Here is a 17,772-nt window from a genome sequence, read left to right as displayed (position 1 = left end):
ACCTTTTATCAGGGCAATTTGTTTTCCAGATACTTTGCACTTAGGTGACTCAAGCAATCTAGAAATCACATGTCACATGCATAAATGACAGATCTACTCACTCTATAAACATCAAGAAAATATTTTCACTAAAAACTTAAATTTAAGCTATATTCCATACAGTATTGACTAGCAGCACCCTTTTGCATAAATTTTGAAATAATCATAATTATTTTGAAATAATCAAACAGATGCACAGCAAACCCTTGTGCAAATTCAGGATACTCTGAAGTACTATGGTACATGCTTATTTGTAACATAAGCCAGCCTGAATCTGTGAGTCAAAGCAGTGACCTCATCTTATCTTTACACTTGCTTAACACATGTATGATTATTTTAATGTAATACAGACTTACTCGAATGACAAAAGGTCAAAGTTAATGAGCTGTGAAAATAATGCTCTACCTATGTAGATTGAGAAGTAGTGTTAACTTGGGATGACTATTCTGAAACTTGGGAAAATGGGAAAGCTTATTTCAGCTGTCTCTAAAGGGATATGCATAGGCAGGACTGCACATTAAAAGCTGTAAGCATTGCTTTGCAATGCTGCATATGCACTAAAAGACATTGTAATACACCACGGAAAAGCAACTGGGTTGCATATACAGCTAGCAGATGTTAATTTGACCAGTTATTTACAGCCACCCTTCAGATGGACATGAAAAGATGTTTCAGACATCTTCAGCACCAACCTTCTCTTTAAGGTCAGAGAGAATGTGGTCCAGCGCATTAAACTTTCCAGAATCCAAGATCAGGTCCATGTCTAACTTGAAGTTATTGACGTGAGAGTATTGCTCACAAAGCAAATGCAGCTCGAAATCCGTCATTACCGTCATATCTTCAAAGATAAGGTCAGGGTTAGCATCGTGATGTGTGGGTTCCTGTTAGTAGAAATGAAACGAAATAATGTAACACACAATCGTGCAAACAGACGAGAAATATCAAGACCACCACACAACAACATCCAGAATCTCTGAGAAAAAACCCAAAACCAAACCAAAAACCAAAGTAGCACACCTAGACATGGACAACGGCCAAGGCATGGCTCATGCAAGCAACAGAAGATGAACTCTGAAACCCCAGGTTTATAGTAGAGGACCATTATTTTGCAATTCAGCGTTTATAAGAACTTGCACTACCAAAAACTAAGATGTATGTATAACCTCCATAGCAATTACCTAGTTCCCATCAAGCCCTACGACCTTTCACCCCCGTATCAGAGCTCTTCCCCTGATGACATATTCCCTAAAAGGAAGGTCCAATCCTTGGATAGATGGCAGAAGACATGGGAAGCCCAGCCCAAGATGTAGGGTGGGTAGAGGTATGTCATGCCTGGAAGAAAGAGGAGAAGAAAAGCCGTATCTGGAGGGTACAATGGTATGAGCAGGAGTAAAAAGGGACAAAAGTCTTTCACAACCCAATGCGTCACTTCTTCCTTTCCCCCCAGCCTTGGCTGGCTTTATCTTAAAACAAAGCCGAAGACATTCAAAGCTAGCTGCAACTTTCTTAAAGCCCTTGTTGCACATTCTGATTTCATTCTTTTTTTATACTTTAGAAAGAAGAAACATTTTTCCCTAAACTCCCCAGGAATTAACTCGAGCCAAATTAAAAACAAAACAAAGTCCTCAACCATTCAATAGTCATGCCTTCCCTATTTCAGTTCTGTACAGCTTGGATTTCTTGCTAATCAGAAAATACTAGTAAAGTCAAATGCCCACCCAAGATAACTACTTTGATTTTAAATTTTGGGATGGAAGGAAGAGGTGTTACGGGGGAACTAATGAAAAGGAGAGGACTGCAGTCCCATAGCTGTTCTCTCCATTCTAATATCTGATGCAAAAATCAGTGTTAAACACATACAGAGCTTTATTAGAATATTGGATAGATGCAGAGAAAAAAAAAAAACAGCAATAATGAATTAAGTTTTGCAAAGACACATCTTTGACCAGAGGACTGACCAAAAAAAAAAAAAATCTATTTAAGTTGCATTAAAAATTGTGAGAAATAAAAGACAGCTTTGGAATGTCATCATCTTACCTTGAGCATAAGCTTGGACATTTTCCTGAGCTTGTCATTTGTGTAATACTGGCGATGTAAGAGAGGGTGATTAGCCATTTTTCTAAGTTGCATCATCACATTTCCCATATCAGACTTTTTCTCTGTTACCAAAGAAATAAGGAATATTCAGAGAGGTACACAGATTCCTATCTGACACATCTCTAGCTCTCAGAACTTTACTTGTAATAGCTGAATTTGACATTTCATCTATAACCTGAACTTAAGAAAAATCCACAGGACGGATACAATCAGTTTATGAGTATCAAGACATTTCTACAAAGCAAGGGCTTTGTAGTCACATTTGACATTCCAGACATGGAAAAAAATCCAGTAAAAGGAAATGAGACTGTCACATACCATCCTTCTTAATATTTTTCTTCAACTTTTTTAGGAGATCACAGTATAGTTGTTCCTGTTTCTCAGACATGGCACAAAATTCAGTGAATTCTTTTTTGGGAGGTAGTTGTTTAAGGACCTGACAAAATAAAAGCATACCAGGTAAAAAACAGTACTGTAGAGAACAGTCAGTAACTCTGTACTACCTTACAAGCCTGCTTTTAGCTACTCTGTTCATTCTCCCCGTCCCAACTCCTTTAATTGGCTGCAACTTCACTGAGTCAGCAGTTTGACTTATCCAGAACTTGATGTGGATTATACATCACACCCACCAGCCCCCAACAAGTAACATGACCAGCACATTCTAAAACTTCATGAAATAATAATACATGCAATACCTGGAACCTACTCCTCTGCTAATCAGAGATATTCTCTTCAAACTACCGACTACTGAAGCATGCATATACACAGAAACACTTTTCAGGTCACTATTCAGTTTTCCCTTGCTTTTATATATGCAATTCTAAACAGAAGAATCCAAAAAGGTTTTGGATTTTAGAATGAAAAAAAGAAAAAATTTGATGACAGCGAAGTAACTTGTACCACACATTTCTAGTCATACATACATACAAATACGTATAGGCATATTCACTACCTTAATCCTTTCAGTTAAAATAAAATGACATTACTATGAAGTCACAAATATTTTTGTGGTTAATGTGGAGGATTTCTCACTTCTCAGTGTGCCAAATCATCTTTCAGAGATCTTTCCCAACTAGAATTCTTAACTGTAGACAGCAAGTAAGTATCAAAACTCAAAGCTGCAGCAGGTCACATTTTTTCCTGCAAACTCATGAAAGATGTAAGACAGCTCAAGTTTCTTACTCTCTCTAGATAAAAAGCTAAAACTAGCATCGACAAAATTTGACCCTAAATTTTATCGTTAGTCTCAAAAGATTTTTGATAACATGAAACCATTATTTTAAAGATAAAACATTACCTCATCCTTTACTCTTCGCAAGATGAATGGTTTTATTATCTGCTTTGCATGTGCAATCCTCTCTTTTTCATATGTGTTTTGTTCTTCAACATTCTTCTAAGGAAAACATTGCAAGGATTTAATTAGAGTGTGAAGTTTTCAGCTGTAACAACACTACCTTAACTATTCTAACTCATTGAAAAAACCCAGCCGGAACAGACAGATCTAACAGGACCATTAGCATTTTGAGATGCCCTGTTATATAACACATTATTTCTTTATATAGTTCATTTCATTGCTTCATGTTCTAGACTTTTACCATCACATTACCCATTTCCTAAGATACCAGTATGAGTTATGCAGCAAGAGCAGTGCTCTAGCAAAAAAAAAAAGAAAAAGTTATTTTCAAGGGAAGCATATGTACTACTTACTGTTTTTGAAGAGAACATCCTTCGGATTTCAGCTGTGCTACTGCTGAACATATGTGGCATGACAAAATTCAAGAGGGACATCAATTCCAGTAGATTATTTTGAACCGGAGTCCCAGTCAGAAGTAAGCGATGCTGTGCCTGTTTGTTCGAAGTGGAAAACAGCAGTGAGAAACATCAGTTGAACAGCTTAAATGTTAATATTGGCAGAAACAACACAGCTATGGAGAAGTGATAAAAAGAGCTTGGTTTAAATTATAGCTATATAAACTCAATAAATATTTAAGTCTCATGCAATAATTTCTTGGTTAAAACAAAAAAAGCTATTTACAGATCTGTGGGGAATTGAGCACACATCAGTTTCAGACTACTCAAGAGCCTAATCCAGATTTAAGAAAAGCCTTCCTGGGTTTATTAGGATTTTTCTTGTTTGGCTTGTTTATTCACAGTTTGTTTTATTTTAAGTAACTGGCTAATTATTGCTCGTACATCATATTTCTATGTCATACATTACTTATGCACTAGTTTTGAATTGCAAGTATGAGCGATAGTTTAATTGCTTAAGGATCAGCTTCTTAAAAAGGCTTTTGATGAAAATACGATCTTGAAAAGCAAGTCATAAGTAGGTGATCATATGTATGTTATTATTGTACAGATACTAACAGTGCTAAATCACAGTAATTGGAGAAAGAGCTATACTCAAGTTTGCTCTTTTTCAAAATGCTGACTCAGGCCACAAGCTACAAGAAAAAATTATTTTAAAGCTAGCTTTTCCTGCACAGTCCAACCAGAGCAGGTCCTTAAATACTACAGTGTTTCAGCACAACTCACCAGAATAGCATTTTTACCATCTTTAGTTTACTTTTACAGTGAGATAAAACTGGGAAATCACTCAATATTGAAACTGAACTGTCACTGTGATGACGCTATAGGGAATTTAGTACATTTCTTTGGGAGCTTATCTCCCTGAAAGAGTTCACAGCTGTCTCGGGTTCAGCTATGGGAACCCAGAACAACACCACAGAATCCACTCTTGAGACCACACCAACACTTATATCCACTTGCATACTGCAGTTTCTGGAACATTATGTGTATATGAACTTTACAGTTAATACTCATTTTGCCCCAGCCTGTAAACACAAAACAGAAAAAATAGCAGATGTTCCCTCTAACCCAATATAACTAAACCTCTTACATTAATTGTCATAAGGTGCTGGTAGCGCGCAGAGTTCATGTTCTTGAGCATATGACCTTCATCAAAAATTGCATAGTTAAGTTTCAGTCTGCGAAATAGTCCTCTATCATCTGAGCTGCTAATGGCAGAGTTGTATCTGTCAGAGAAAGACATCATAAAAGATACATTAAATGTAAATTTAACATGGACATACTCTTATGATAATCAAATCAGAAACTCTAAAACTGTGGAGAGTTATGGAGAGAATACAAGAAGGGCAGTAAGTAAAACTGCCTAGAAGTAACCAACCATAACAGTTTACTACTGACAAATTTAGTGTATGAGCCAGTACTCTCAGTAACACTTTCCCTCAAACTGTGCAAATCTATTACACAGTAATATGTTATCTATCAGTATGTCTTGAGAGATAGTATCTAAAGCCTCTACTACATAGTATCTTTCACACATTAATAAAATCCTAGTTATCTCTGAAAACAAAAATAAGTTCTTTCCCACACCTAACTCCTAACATTGCTTGTTGTGCTGTACCACTAGAGGTCAGTAGGAGCTAACTAAATCTCATTTGCTATTTAATTGCTGTACTTACGTAGTTACAATCACATTAAAATCAACCATTTTATGACTTATTTCCCCTCTGAGACGTTTCCTGTCTTCTTGGCATCCTATAAAAGAACAAAGTATAAAATGGGTACAATTACATATATTAATTTACATAAAAAATGTACAACAGTATGCAGAAACACATTCAGCAATAAATACGTGTATTTAAAAGAACTGTCTTAAAACAATGCTTCCATGAGCAATTCCCCTTTTCTTAGGGTGACCATGAAAGCAACTGTATTTTTGGATTCATTTCTAAACTGGATTCCTCACCATAGTAAACAAGGACTTTCAGATCAGGACACCACAGATGAATTTCTCTTATCCAGTTATCTGTAAAACATCATTAAAATAATCAGAAAACAAATAATTTATACTTTATTATGACTTACATAACTTCAGACCCACCTCAGCATTAAACCAAATATCTGATTTTAAAGCAGATCCCTTTAAATTCTATTGAATGTCAAGAAACTTTCCGTCCCAATGCTGGAAAATCTAGTAATACTTAGGAGAATTAAACAACCCACAACAGTGCTTTAAGTAACTTTTGCTTAACCAGCTTGCACTTTAAAGTCCTACAGAAACAGACTCTGCATGGTCTGTAACCACCATGTAAAAATAACACAACACTTAACTTTTCAGCCCCATTTCTTCCCTAGACAGTTAATTGCTCAGAGGGCAAATCAATTCATTTGTTGGTACTCGCACCCAGAAGCGTTTCATCAGGAGAATCAGTGCCTCTGGGAACAGGCAAGGAAGCTTGACAGCCCAACCCAGCTCTAGGTGTGCCGCCAGCAGAGCGGCTACCCGTGATGTTACCATGCTCAAGGGGAAGCTGCTTGACAGCCAACACGAGGGCTGACCCAAAAACACACCAGGAGGGAGTCTCTGTTAAATGCCACTTGGCCCAGACTGGGGCTGAGGAGACACCTCCAGGGAACTGTCAGGAAAGCTCAGGCAGATGGCACTTCCCAGGCACCCCCAAAATGGATGGCTTAAGCCAATCTGCCACTACAATTCACGAGCCTCTGCAATTCACTTCAGAAAAGCACCTTCATTTACACATTTATGTACACCTCAGGATTTAAGTAACGTGCATTTTTAAGAGTTATTTTAAAAAATGGGTTTTAGTGCATTTTAAAAGCATCCTGAAAATGGCAATTTTAAACTGATGCTGAAACAACAACGTTTTTCTATGTGTTAAGAGGAATTTTTGAAGTCCAAATATGCATTTTCTATGAAAAGCAGCATTTTCTGTCTAAATTAAACTTGCTACTTTCTCCTTTCTATAATCATTCAACAAAACCAGGTTAAATTCCATACAGAACTAGTTTCTCCAAACTCACCAGCTTTTCTGACATATTTTATTCTACCATATTCTGTCTGCTTTTGACTGAGGCCACTGAACAATTAAAATACATACCTAAAAGACAGCCTCATCAGTTTAGGATATTGATCTGCTTTGACACATTCTGAAGAAAAAAGATACTGAATGTCTCAAATGCCATGAAACCTAATTGTAAGCACAGCGTGAAGACTAGGAATTTCAGCCAACGTTTAGTAAGTAAAAAGACTACTTTGCTAAAAGAGACAAATTTCAACAAGCAGGTTGACTTTTTTTGTGAAGCATACATGCCATATTGAAAAAATTCCATGTTAGGCCTAATTAATTCAGAACAAGCATGCCTTCAGTATGGTTTGCATTCCAGTTCAAGTTACTTAAGGAGCTGAGTAACATCATAAGAAAATCAAGTTTTCCTTTACAAAATTAGCTTTGTTTCAGTCTGTCCATGATTTTTTATTTTTCAAACAAACAAGTAATTTTGAAGCTTGTAACTTACCTAAAGTTGAAGCCGGCACAACAATCAAATGCGGACCCTTACTGCCCTTTTGGTAAAGATAAGCTAGAAATGCAATAGCTTGAATTGTCTTTCCTAAGCCCTAAGAGGAAACAAATCCATGTAAACAAAATTTACAATCTGTAGAACATAACAGTGTTTTGTTCTCAGAAGACAATTACAGTGTAGTTGATGTTAACTAGAGATTACAGATATACACAGAAAAATTCTTCTGTTTAGCCACATTGTGTTGCAAAAGACAATTCCTTCTTAAGTAAAATTGCAGTCAAACTCACTTATCTTTTCAGCTCAGCATTTGAGCATCAGAGATTCATTTTTTCCATTTATGAAGTTTTTTATTTTATTCAAGTTCATACCTCAAATCTTCTTAAAAAAATTACTTTCCTGAAACAGTGCTGCAAACAAATGATTACTTGGAAACTAACTGCTTTTTTCTATTTGAGCCAGTTGTACAAAGGCTATTCCAGCTATTTCTGAAGTGGAATCTAACACGGAAATCGAATTCAAGATAAGCTTATGTTTCTGCCAGTACCCACTTTCCTGTCTTCCATATCATGGATTTAAAAATTTTCCTTATCTACCACAAAATATATACATAAGGTAGTTCTTACAAATATGAAACATATAGAAGTTGAGAAATAACGCTTACATCTTAGTGAAGCAAACCCGTCCATTCACTTGTGGCTCTTCACAAGATGAACAGAAGCCAGGATTAAAAGCAACTGCCAACACAACCAGCAGCTGCCTTACCAGGTTTGTTCTGCTATACAATTACTAGTGGCATCAGCACCAGACAAAACCTCAAACCAGTAATTTTTTCTCTTTTATTTCAAAACTTCTAGGGAGTATAATGACAAGAGATTGCTGAAATGCTGAAGAAGCAGAAAACATTTCTATCCACTTTTTTTTTTCCTATATTGTTAACTACCTGTTTTGAAACTGATGGAGAAGTGTAGAAGTTAGGGGCTCACTACAACTAAATGCTGGACAAACAGAGTGAATTGTATTTATGGGCAAGGAGCTATTAAAATCGGTGGATTTGAGGATAACCTACTGTGGTAGAAACTACTTCCACTGCATCAGAAGACACTGTGCATCTCGTACTTACTAGTGCCCAGGCTACCTTTGGCTTTCAAATTGAAAGTAAGAGCTCAGCAGCTTCTAAACATTTGGAGAAACTGTTTGCAATTTAAGTTATATTAGCTAAAACAAGTTACTTAGAATCTGTTTGTGGTTTCCAGGAAATTAAAGAATTCAACAAACTCATTTTTGCAAAGTTTTCAATGATTCTTAAATAGGGTGTAGACTTACCATTTCATCAGCCAATATGCCATTCAATCTGTGTTTATGCAGTAGTGCTAGCCAGTTCAAACCAATCTTCTGATATGGCTTGAGAACAAAACTGTTAAAAGATGGTGACATATTAAGCATGATTTCTCATTTGTTTCTCCATAAAACACAGCTTTACAATTCTGTTAATCACAGAATACTGCCTATATTTTAAGTCACTCTAGATCTCCTCATGTAGTGAAAACCACAAACTTTAATCAGTCACCTGAATACCAAAGAGTATCTCTGATCCTTGTAAGCAGTTTATCTGAATTTTCAACATCTTAAATTATCAAAATTAATGTTACAATACTACGTTTCTTCAAAAATCAGTGATCCATGACCAGTTAAAATCAGTTACAAAACTGGTAATTTTTAAAATACACAAAAAGATTAAGCAGCATTTAGCAGTTGCATCACTAAATTTGCTCTGTTGTACAATTACTAGTGGTGCTGGAACCAAACACAACCTACAAAACACACTCAACAGCAAGTCACCTAGTTCACCATTTTTTGCCAAAGATCACTAATAAGCTCCCACCAAACAGTTCCGTCTTCCTCTCAGTTTCATTTTGACCCAGCTGAAAATCCTTTTGCTATTTACCACTAACAGCCTCCAAGCCTAATCCAGGTTGCTACTCCAGCCATTCGCACTTCAAACCTATGCTTTCCAGCCCTTAGGTTAATGTTCCCCCACCATATCCACCTCCGTTCCTCCTAAGCACTCTCTTTATTCCCAATATTCATTTGGAAAACCTTACAAATTTACCTCTCTAAAATAAATCCTTCCCTCTATTACATCCCTGGTGCCTGTCCCACTGGATACAGGGTTCCAGGTAATTTTGTATATCTGAACTTCCTGACCGAGGTCTTAAGCCCAGCTGATAAACTTTACAAGTTAGCTCAGATAAATTTTGATTTAGCATCTTTGAAACATAATTTCCCCCATTATAAAAGCAATTTTTTTTGGTCTTTGGTTTGGAGTAAGTTGACAACTCATGATCCCATCACTCAAAGTTGACTTCTACATTCACAAAAAAACTGGAGCAAGTAAAACAAGGCATTGAGCATTGTTCTAAAACCTCACCAGCTTTCCCGATACACTTAAAAACAGCTGTTGGATTCCCTCAAGTCTTGCACATCACTGTCTAGCTCACTGAGGGCTGCTAAGTGTCAAACATTTGCAAATCTACTTTCAGAGACCGCAGTTTTGAAAGTCCCAGTCTTCAAAAGTTTATCTTATTACCTGACACCCTTGCAAGAATAAAAAAGGGAAAGATACCTCTTATTCAGAATGGAAGGTTGAGCAATGTTCCATCCTCTTGCTCTATCTACAGGAAGCCTGGTCACTTGTTCTGTCAGTTTCTTTGAAATGTCTTCACATTTATTCATGAGCTTTAGAACCACGTCCCTCTCCTTCAGCAGTGTTTTGCAGTTCCACACTATGTCTTCAGTCAAACCAGCAGTCTTATTCATTTTTGCAAGCTGCAAAATAATAATAATAAAAAAATAGACACTATGAACTCTGATAATAGCAACAAAGCTGCTACGGTGAAAATCCACAGCTATTGCAGCAGCAGGCAATTCAGGACAGCGATGGCACCCTGACCTCCTCTCAAAACTTCAAATATTCCTTACACACATGTTCCCACCTTGACCAAGGCTAACTTCCTCTGTTGCTCCATACTTTCAGTCTACCAAGACCAGAGGCTTTTTAGAGTATGTATATAATCTATCATCAACTTTTATTTTCTTTTAAATAATATCTCCATGTCACAATCTTTCCTACATTAATCATGAACACAAGCTCTCCAAGAGCTCCCAGCTTCTTAGTTGTTATGAGAATTGCTACTTACAAGTCTCATTCTCACAACCTGGTGCCAAATACAAGCCTATCATGTGACACTGCATCTTTAATTAATACTTAAATGTACCTTTTTTTCCCCTTTTCAACTATAAAGCCTTATTAATTTTGACAGAGAAGCCTTACTTCTACCACTTGTTTCCTCAAGGCCACACTACTTTGTATTTTCCTCCCCTAAGCTTCATTATCTTCACTACAATATGGATATTCTCTGTTTTTAGAGCCAGGCACCCTGAAGTTGTGTCAAAACACACCCTTCAGGCCCATCAGCTTCTCCTTGATTCCATGTAAGGCTGTCTGCAGAAAGTGCAAAACCTTCTAATAAATTTAGTCCTGCAGTAACTGTGGTCATATTGGTAATTATAGTATTTTCATGCATATTTCTGCATAAAGTTATTTCACTGTAAAGAACAGATATCTTTCTTATTAATGGTTTTAAAGAATTGAAGAACAGCAGGTCCTTTGGATTTGCCATTCTTTCCTTAAAACATAAGTAACTTCCACACATATTTTTCTTAAATTTAAATTAGGGATGTGTTTAATTTTAGCATTAACATCACAGGTGCATATCTCCCTAGAATCCTTTCCCTTAAAAACCTAGACGTGTTAAGTAACTGATCAATTTTGCCACATTGCAGAGTAAAAGCAGAGGAACAGAAAAAAATAACGAAATGGTGCCCTCTACTGAAAGCCTCCTGTTATAGTTTGGGGGTTTTCTTTTATTTGTGGTTTTGTTCCATTTTAAAGAAAACCCAGTTTACCAACACTCATAGATTACACCAGGCCAAGGTACATGTCAACACTCGCAATGAAGCCTTCTAAATAAACACCTCTATTTAGATATAACAGAGACATAAGGAATGTGATTTTTAATAGGTTATTAAAAAATTTCAACATTTGTTTTGATGCCTAAAGCTTTGGTTGGCATGAATATAAATCCTGTAATCTATAACTGAAGGTGTGGAGAATGAAGCCATCTGTTATGAACAGAAATTGTATTGTTTCATGTCATCACAGTAACACTAGTCTCAAAGTTAAAGCAAGAAAAATTTCAGCAAATGGTTTAGATGTCAAACACACGATGTTGCCCTGTCATGCAGGACACAGCAATGAGACCATCACAGACAATGGACTTTCACAGCATGTGTTATGGAAGGTCCAGTGGAGCTCAGGGCTGCAGCAGCGCTCCTCAGTGCATAACCACCATGCCAGCACACCCTGCTCAGGCTTACTTTACATCACTTTAAGGCAATTTTTTTGATTCCACTTTACTCCCTAAGGGTGAAAGTCAGCCTCAACCAACAAACTCCACCTCCGCTTTAAGCAGCCTCCATTTCTAACCTGCTGCATGGGCTGCTTCCCTTAGGTTTGCTTTGGTGAGAAGTGCTTTTGGATTTCCTGCTAGTTCAGTTTTCAAAGCAGTTTGCACATTTGCAGCCAAACAAAATGAGATGATAAAAATGCCAAAACTACTTTTCCTTGAGTTTCTATCTCCTCACTCATATACTATTGCAGTATACAGAATATGATGAACAAGTCTAACTTAAAAAGGTTGTCTACAATAAAAAAGCCATTTTAATTTATGTATTCCTGGAATAAGACATCCAATTTCCATATCTGCTGAGAGCCTTACAATCTTTCTCAATTTTAATAATGCATAAGTGGTAACAACTTCTAGTGCTTTACATTGTATTCTAAAATACACCATTACAGTAAAAAGAAACCTTAAAAACAAGCCAATTTCTTTAATGCTGAAACTGAATCAACTCCCTCCATTATTCTACCACTCCTTTTAATTAGTAGGAAAAACACTAGGTCACTGAGCTACTAAATCTTTACAAACAATTAAATCCACACTGATACAAAATGTCTGCTAAAATCTGCTGCAAACTGCTTCTACTCTGGGCAAGTATTCACAATACTATATAAATATGTGGTTGCTGACAGCAGGAATCTTTATGAAAGGCAAATTTTGAACAGAAACAGGCCCATGCAGCTTTTTTTCCATTAAATATTTAAACAGAAAAGGAGAACAGCCCTGTAGCAAATATTTCTGCAAAGACTTAAGCTCAGGCAAAATCCAACAAGTTTAGAAAGTAATAGCCACATGACAGATGTTCTGTGAGAAGCCAAAGGCTTGGGGCAAAACGGATTTCTTTTGCAGCATACCTGCACCTTGTTATTTTTTTCCATCTATCCTCCTCTTGTCTCCCCCCCTTGCCACACAACATACAAAGATCATTTTGTTTTCCTTAAAAATCTGTCCAGTATAATTAACTATTTTGTGGTAAAACATTTCACACACAGAATAATAAATGTTATTGTTTTACACATACTGAAGAAGTTCTGTTCCGCTCTGGAAAAAATACAAGCAAATCTTGCATACATCAGTATGAGAGGTTTCGGAACACAAACTGATAACAAAACGTATCAATTACTCTGTAAAATGGCCTATGCACAGTTACTGCTTTAAAATCCAAAGCACTAATAAATTAAACCAAGAAAATCTGCTGTAATGCATGTCAAAAGTTCTTACCAACGCTGCTCTTACCGGGGTCTGATGGCTGGCACTTAACTGAAGTTTCACGAAATGTAAAGGCAACAAACAAACCATGGGAAACATGTGAAAGTAACATCCCTATGACAGCAGATAATCTACTTACCAAGAGATACCGTTTTTCCCTCTGTTGTGGATTAGCCTTCTGATGCTTTACCTTGTATTAATAAAATCACAGCAGCTTGCTCCACTAAAAATGGCTGCATTGCTCAGCTAGCAAAACCATGCTAGAGACTAAGCTGCAGTAGATTAAAGAAAAATGACCAAACACCCTCTGCCCCCCAAAACGACTTTTTCTTGTATGCAACTGAAAATATCCATGCTGGCACCTTCAATCATGGAGCTACTCTGGAAGCTGTTGCTGTTCAAGTGTCTGCAGTAAAGGTCCTGCCACGTTCTTGCCTCCTGCATAGGTTTTCAGCTCTAAGAGCTCAGTAGAAACTAGCAAACACCTCCTTTCCAAGTGAAAGCTCTAATTTCTTCTTCTGCAGTGAAATCAACCAACTTTCTATGCAACAGAGTGAGTGGCAGTAAAGTCAGCCAATCAGCTTGAGTTTTCCAGAAAAATCACCCCTTAATTCATTCAAAATCAGGTCATATGACACTATTTGAAACGCTATTGGCTTAGGAGGAACATAGCATTTTAGCCTAATCAGGATAAGGCCACCCATCTAAGCCTCCCTAGGCTGAAGCCACCTTGACTCTAGGCAAGCTGGGGATAGAAAAAGAAGAATGCAGACCTACCAGAGCCTCCCAGCTGTTAAAGGGCCGGAGCATTATTATCTTCTGAGCTGTTTTCTGAGAACACTGGGGAATCAAAATCAGTTCACTCATGGAAGCATCCTGCAGGAAGCTGAGGATTTTCTCTCTGTAGCAATCCTCCACCACTTCGTTGCTGCTGTGGTAGTCCTCGTCAAAGACGCTATCACCATCTTCAGAAGCTGATGTGTCCTCTGAGTCTGTTTCAGTACTCCAAAAGTTCATTTGGCCTTTGGCCTTTTCCTGAAAGCTGCTCTCCATTTCTCTGGGAGATTTATTCTTCAGCTTCTCTTTACACTTACCACTTCTGCTCTTGTCGGAGGTTTTGGTCCAGTAAGAATTGTCATGGTGGAGAGAAAATTCTACGTCTGTGAATGCAATATAGAAAGCAACAAGTCAATGCATACTGTTTAAGAGCAAATTAAAACATACTGTTCTTCCAAAATAAACCTCTACAGATATAACACACAGTTCGAGGATTGAATACACAGCATGTCAACAGCAGGTGTTACTAAGAGAAACGAGTAGCTAACACCATGGAAGTCTGTCTAAAACATGTAAATAGAACCAACTGTGAGTGTAAGATGAGCCATCCTAACTTGTACACTACTCAAACAGAAGAAGGTTTTAAGCAGCTATCTTAAAATACAGGTGATCAACACAACATAGTATGTGTGAGCTGCAGAAGCTCTGAGGTAATAGCAGATAGTTAAGAACTCTGATGTATCACTGGGATGAGATACTGGTCCCACTCCACCCAACTGCAGAGAGATTAATTATGTTGATTTCATAAAATAAACCTACTTTCAACACTAAAATTGGGTATTTTTCCCAGTTTAATACATCTCAGTACAGCATTCTTCTTTAGAAGAAAGCATTTGCAACATTTTTCTTCTGCCCAATCCCAGCTCGCTGGTGACTGACTCCAACCCTGATGTGTACCTTCTTAGAAGCAGCAGCAAGGAGCCAGCCTCATGCAAACTGATAACTCTCTCCACTTGTAAAGAATCCAATCCTATCCCAAGAATACTTAAGTAGCTGATACAGCAAAACATACACATTTCTGACAGCCATTTAACACTGAAAAGTAATCAACTCATTAAATATTACTTAAGTTGTAATTCACAGATTTACCTGGAATCACAGTTCTTGCTCCCTACTACATTTAATGCACTGGTATTTGTAAATTGGTTGCATAATTTAAGGCCTATTTCTAGTATTTTCCTCTCCTATAATGTATTTTAAAAGGATAAAATGGCATATGTCACTTGTCACCTATGCAGTTATTGACAATCACCGATTTACAAATTACTCCAGTTAAAAAACAGTGCTTAATTTTCAACAAGCAGGAGGGGAGCAGATGTCAGCTTTGAGACATTTCAAAACATATTTTATGATATACCCATAGGTAATTACAACTTCTTATGCAAATCTGTATTAGCGAGGCAAAGATATTTATCTCTACTTACAGAACAAAAGATATAATAATCATGACATTTAAAACTCTTATCCTCCTCGTAATACTAATTTCAAGTATCAGTGCAAGTTTCTAGGCATACTGATGTCAGGGCTGTCACTGATGGACATTAGAAATTATTTGTATTACAAGTCTTTTTCTTTTATCCTGACATAAAATGGATTATCAATCTGTCCTTACGCTCATCTTCTGCAAATGCTCTCAGGGTCTCCAGTGCATCATGAAACAGCCAGTCATGTTCCTGCAGTACCTCTCTCAGTTCCTAGTAAGAGAAATTTTGTATTGTGACAAGCAAAAACTGGTTTTCTGTGCATGACATTAAGGCACTACCAATTTTAACTGCATAAGGCAAAGACAACCCCTATAAATCAGATGATTCAAAATAAAAGGAAATCAAAAGGAGAAAACAGTTTATCCTTACACACTCAGTTTAGGCAGAGCTGCACTCCACTTTTCAAAAGGGTAAGAACACATATAAACGAGTTTTGCTTCCAAAAAAACCCTAGAACTAAAATGACCTGACCAGTTGCTGAGTATTATCAGGTACTAAACTAGTACAAAGCACACAGTATATTTAGTCATCCAAGGGAGAATGCGAGAGAGAGGGATTATTTCCTCATGCATTTTTGCACTATGCCAGGCCTGTCACAGGACCAAAAGTAGGATGAGAAGTTCCATATTCTGATTACATCCAACTGCTCTCAGTTCAGGGCAAATTACATTCCAGAAGCAGCAGCAGTGAACACCTTCCTACCGTTAGCTCTTTTCAAGAGTGCTGCTGGTGTTAGCCCTGTTTAGTTTCGATTATAAACAGCTGCAATTTTCTCAAGAAGTCAAAACCTGATGTGCCATCATGAGAGATGAGCTCACCTCTTCATCCAATATAGGGAATATATCTTGCAGCTTCTTCAACATCACCTCTTGCCCCTCCCATGGATCTGCCTTATCCGGCTACATTAAAAAATAAATCTATTAGATTTAATGTAAATTATAAGCCTAGAAACAAGCAAAACAAAAAACCAAACAAAACCTCCACAGTTAAAACCAATCAAACATAATCAACGTTGCTTATCCTTAAAAAGCCATTCTGAATTACAAAAGCACTTAAGACAAATCTGATTTGTGGAAGTGATTCCTTGTCCGTAGCTGATAGAAGACCAAAACTTTCATAAGCATGGAAAATGTCTTCAGTCTTGAAAGGCTGTCATTCTTTACTCGATAAACATACACAGTGCAAAGTTACATGCCAAAATATAAATAATTTGGAACTATCTAGTCTGCATTTATTTCAAGTAAAAAGTTAACAGTGATTCTGGATGATATTTAAGGCAGAAGATGGCAGGGTTAACAATCCCTTTAGGTTAGATTACTAAGCATGCAGTATTTAACCCACCAGAGTCTATAAATGTGTCAAATGGTGTGTTTATATGAACGTGTACAAGTAAAAAAATCCACAAATTCTATGCCACAGCACCATGGAGTCACATCAAAAACTGGCAAAAGTTTTCATCAACAACAGCTTCACTAACAGCTACTATCAGCCTGCAAATAGGGAGTTCTTTCATGAACCAGTGCCAAAGTGCTACATGCCACAAGACGCTCTGTTATGTATTCGCCACAAAGAATTACACAAGTTTCTTCACAGAGCTTTGAATGCAAACTGGTTACAGATCTACTTATCTACAGCAGAGATGCCAACAGGCTTGATCAATATTTACTTCGCTGAATGATGCTATTTGCTGAAAGAGCACAAACCAGATCACCCAGAAGCACTCCTAGTAACAGAGGACAATGCTCCTTTCCTCAGTGAGAGTATGGTATCATTAACAGTACAGCTGCAGTACGGTAAAGTAGCTGGCAAGGTATGCTCTAGCCTGAGGAACAACCTTAGGAACCAGAGAAAAAGCAAAAGCAAGGGGGAAAAAAAACCAACCTAACAACCAACTCTGCGTGTTTGCTCACTACAATTCACAAACTCTAAAACCCCATGTTTCAGCTTCACTTTTTCCCAATCCTTACCCTTTTAACTGTAACAGAACTGTTAAAGCACAGAAATCAAACCACTGCATAAACCCAGGTCCATTGAAGCACTGTTTGCTAGGGTGACTGGGTAATAACTCAGTAAAGCTTCCTTTGTAACCACTTCCACAAAAGCAGCAAACAGGATACTGGGATACAAATCCACAAACACTAGAGAACAAAACAGATCATTCCATTCCGAATTCCCAAGGAGAATAACACAGGAAAACTTCATTCAGATGGCAAAATTTGAATTTGATTAGACTTTCT

At 37.3% G+C, this 17,772-nt stretch overlaps 2 protein-coding genes across 2 annotated transcripts in view; both read right to left on the bottom strand.

The window, feature by feature from the left end:
- Positions 1 to 17,772, bottom strand: part of GRID2 (glutamate ionotropic receptor delta type subunit 2) — a 914,338-nt gene that overhangs the window by 46,405 nt on the left and 850,161 nt on the right. The gene's annotated exons all lie outside the window — the stretch shown is intronic.
- The window catches only part of SMARCAD1 (SWI/SNF-related, matrix-associated actin-dependent regulator of chromatin, subfamily a, containing DEAD/H box 1), a 37,310-nt gene that overhangs the window by 3,115 nt on the left and 16,423 nt on the right, over positions 1 to 17,772 (bottom strand). Inside the window, exons 6-19 of the mRNA XM_057418001.1 lie at positions 16,354 to 16,434; positions 15,664 to 15,745; positions 13,992 to 14,374; positions 10,109 to 10,311; positions 8,809 to 8,899; positions 7,480 to 7,579; positions 5,909 to 5,968; positions 5,622 to 5,697; positions 5,036 to 5,171; positions 3,844 to 3,981; positions 3,434 to 3,529; positions 2,455 to 2,572; positions 2,077 to 2,198; positions 732 to 920 (exon numbers count right to left, since the gene is read on the bottom strand). Coding sequence (XP_057273984.1) covers positions 732 to 920; positions 2,077 to 2,198; positions 2,455 to 2,572; positions 3,434 to 3,529; positions 3,844 to 3,981; positions 5,036 to 5,171; positions 5,622 to 5,697; positions 5,909 to 5,968; positions 7,480 to 7,579; positions 8,809 to 8,899; positions 10,109 to 10,311; positions 13,992 to 14,374; positions 15,664 to 15,745; positions 16,354 to 16,434 — 1,875 coding nt within the window. The remainder of the gene's footprint in view (positions 1 to 731; positions 921 to 2,076; positions 2,199 to 2,454; positions 2,573 to 3,433; positions 3,530 to 3,843; positions 3,982 to 5,035; positions 5,172 to 5,621; positions 5,698 to 5,908; positions 5,969 to 7,479; positions 7,580 to 8,808; positions 8,900 to 10,108; positions 10,312 to 13,991; positions 14,375 to 15,663; positions 15,746 to 16,353; positions 16,435 to 17,772) is intronic.

Source organism: Pezoporus wallicus, unplaced genomic scaffold, assembly GCF_028554395.1.
Source record: "Pezoporus wallicus isolate ANWC-B61680 ecotype Strahan unplaced genomic scaffold, APGP_CSIRO_Pwel_v1 contig_6999, whole genome shotgun sequence".
NCBI classification, from domain to species: domain Eukaryota; kingdom Metazoa; phylum Chordata; class Aves; order Psittaciformes; family Psittacidae; genus Pezoporus; species Pezoporus wallicus.
Note: the sequence above shows the minus strand (reverse complement) of the source record. Positions and strands in the feature narration are given on the sequence as shown.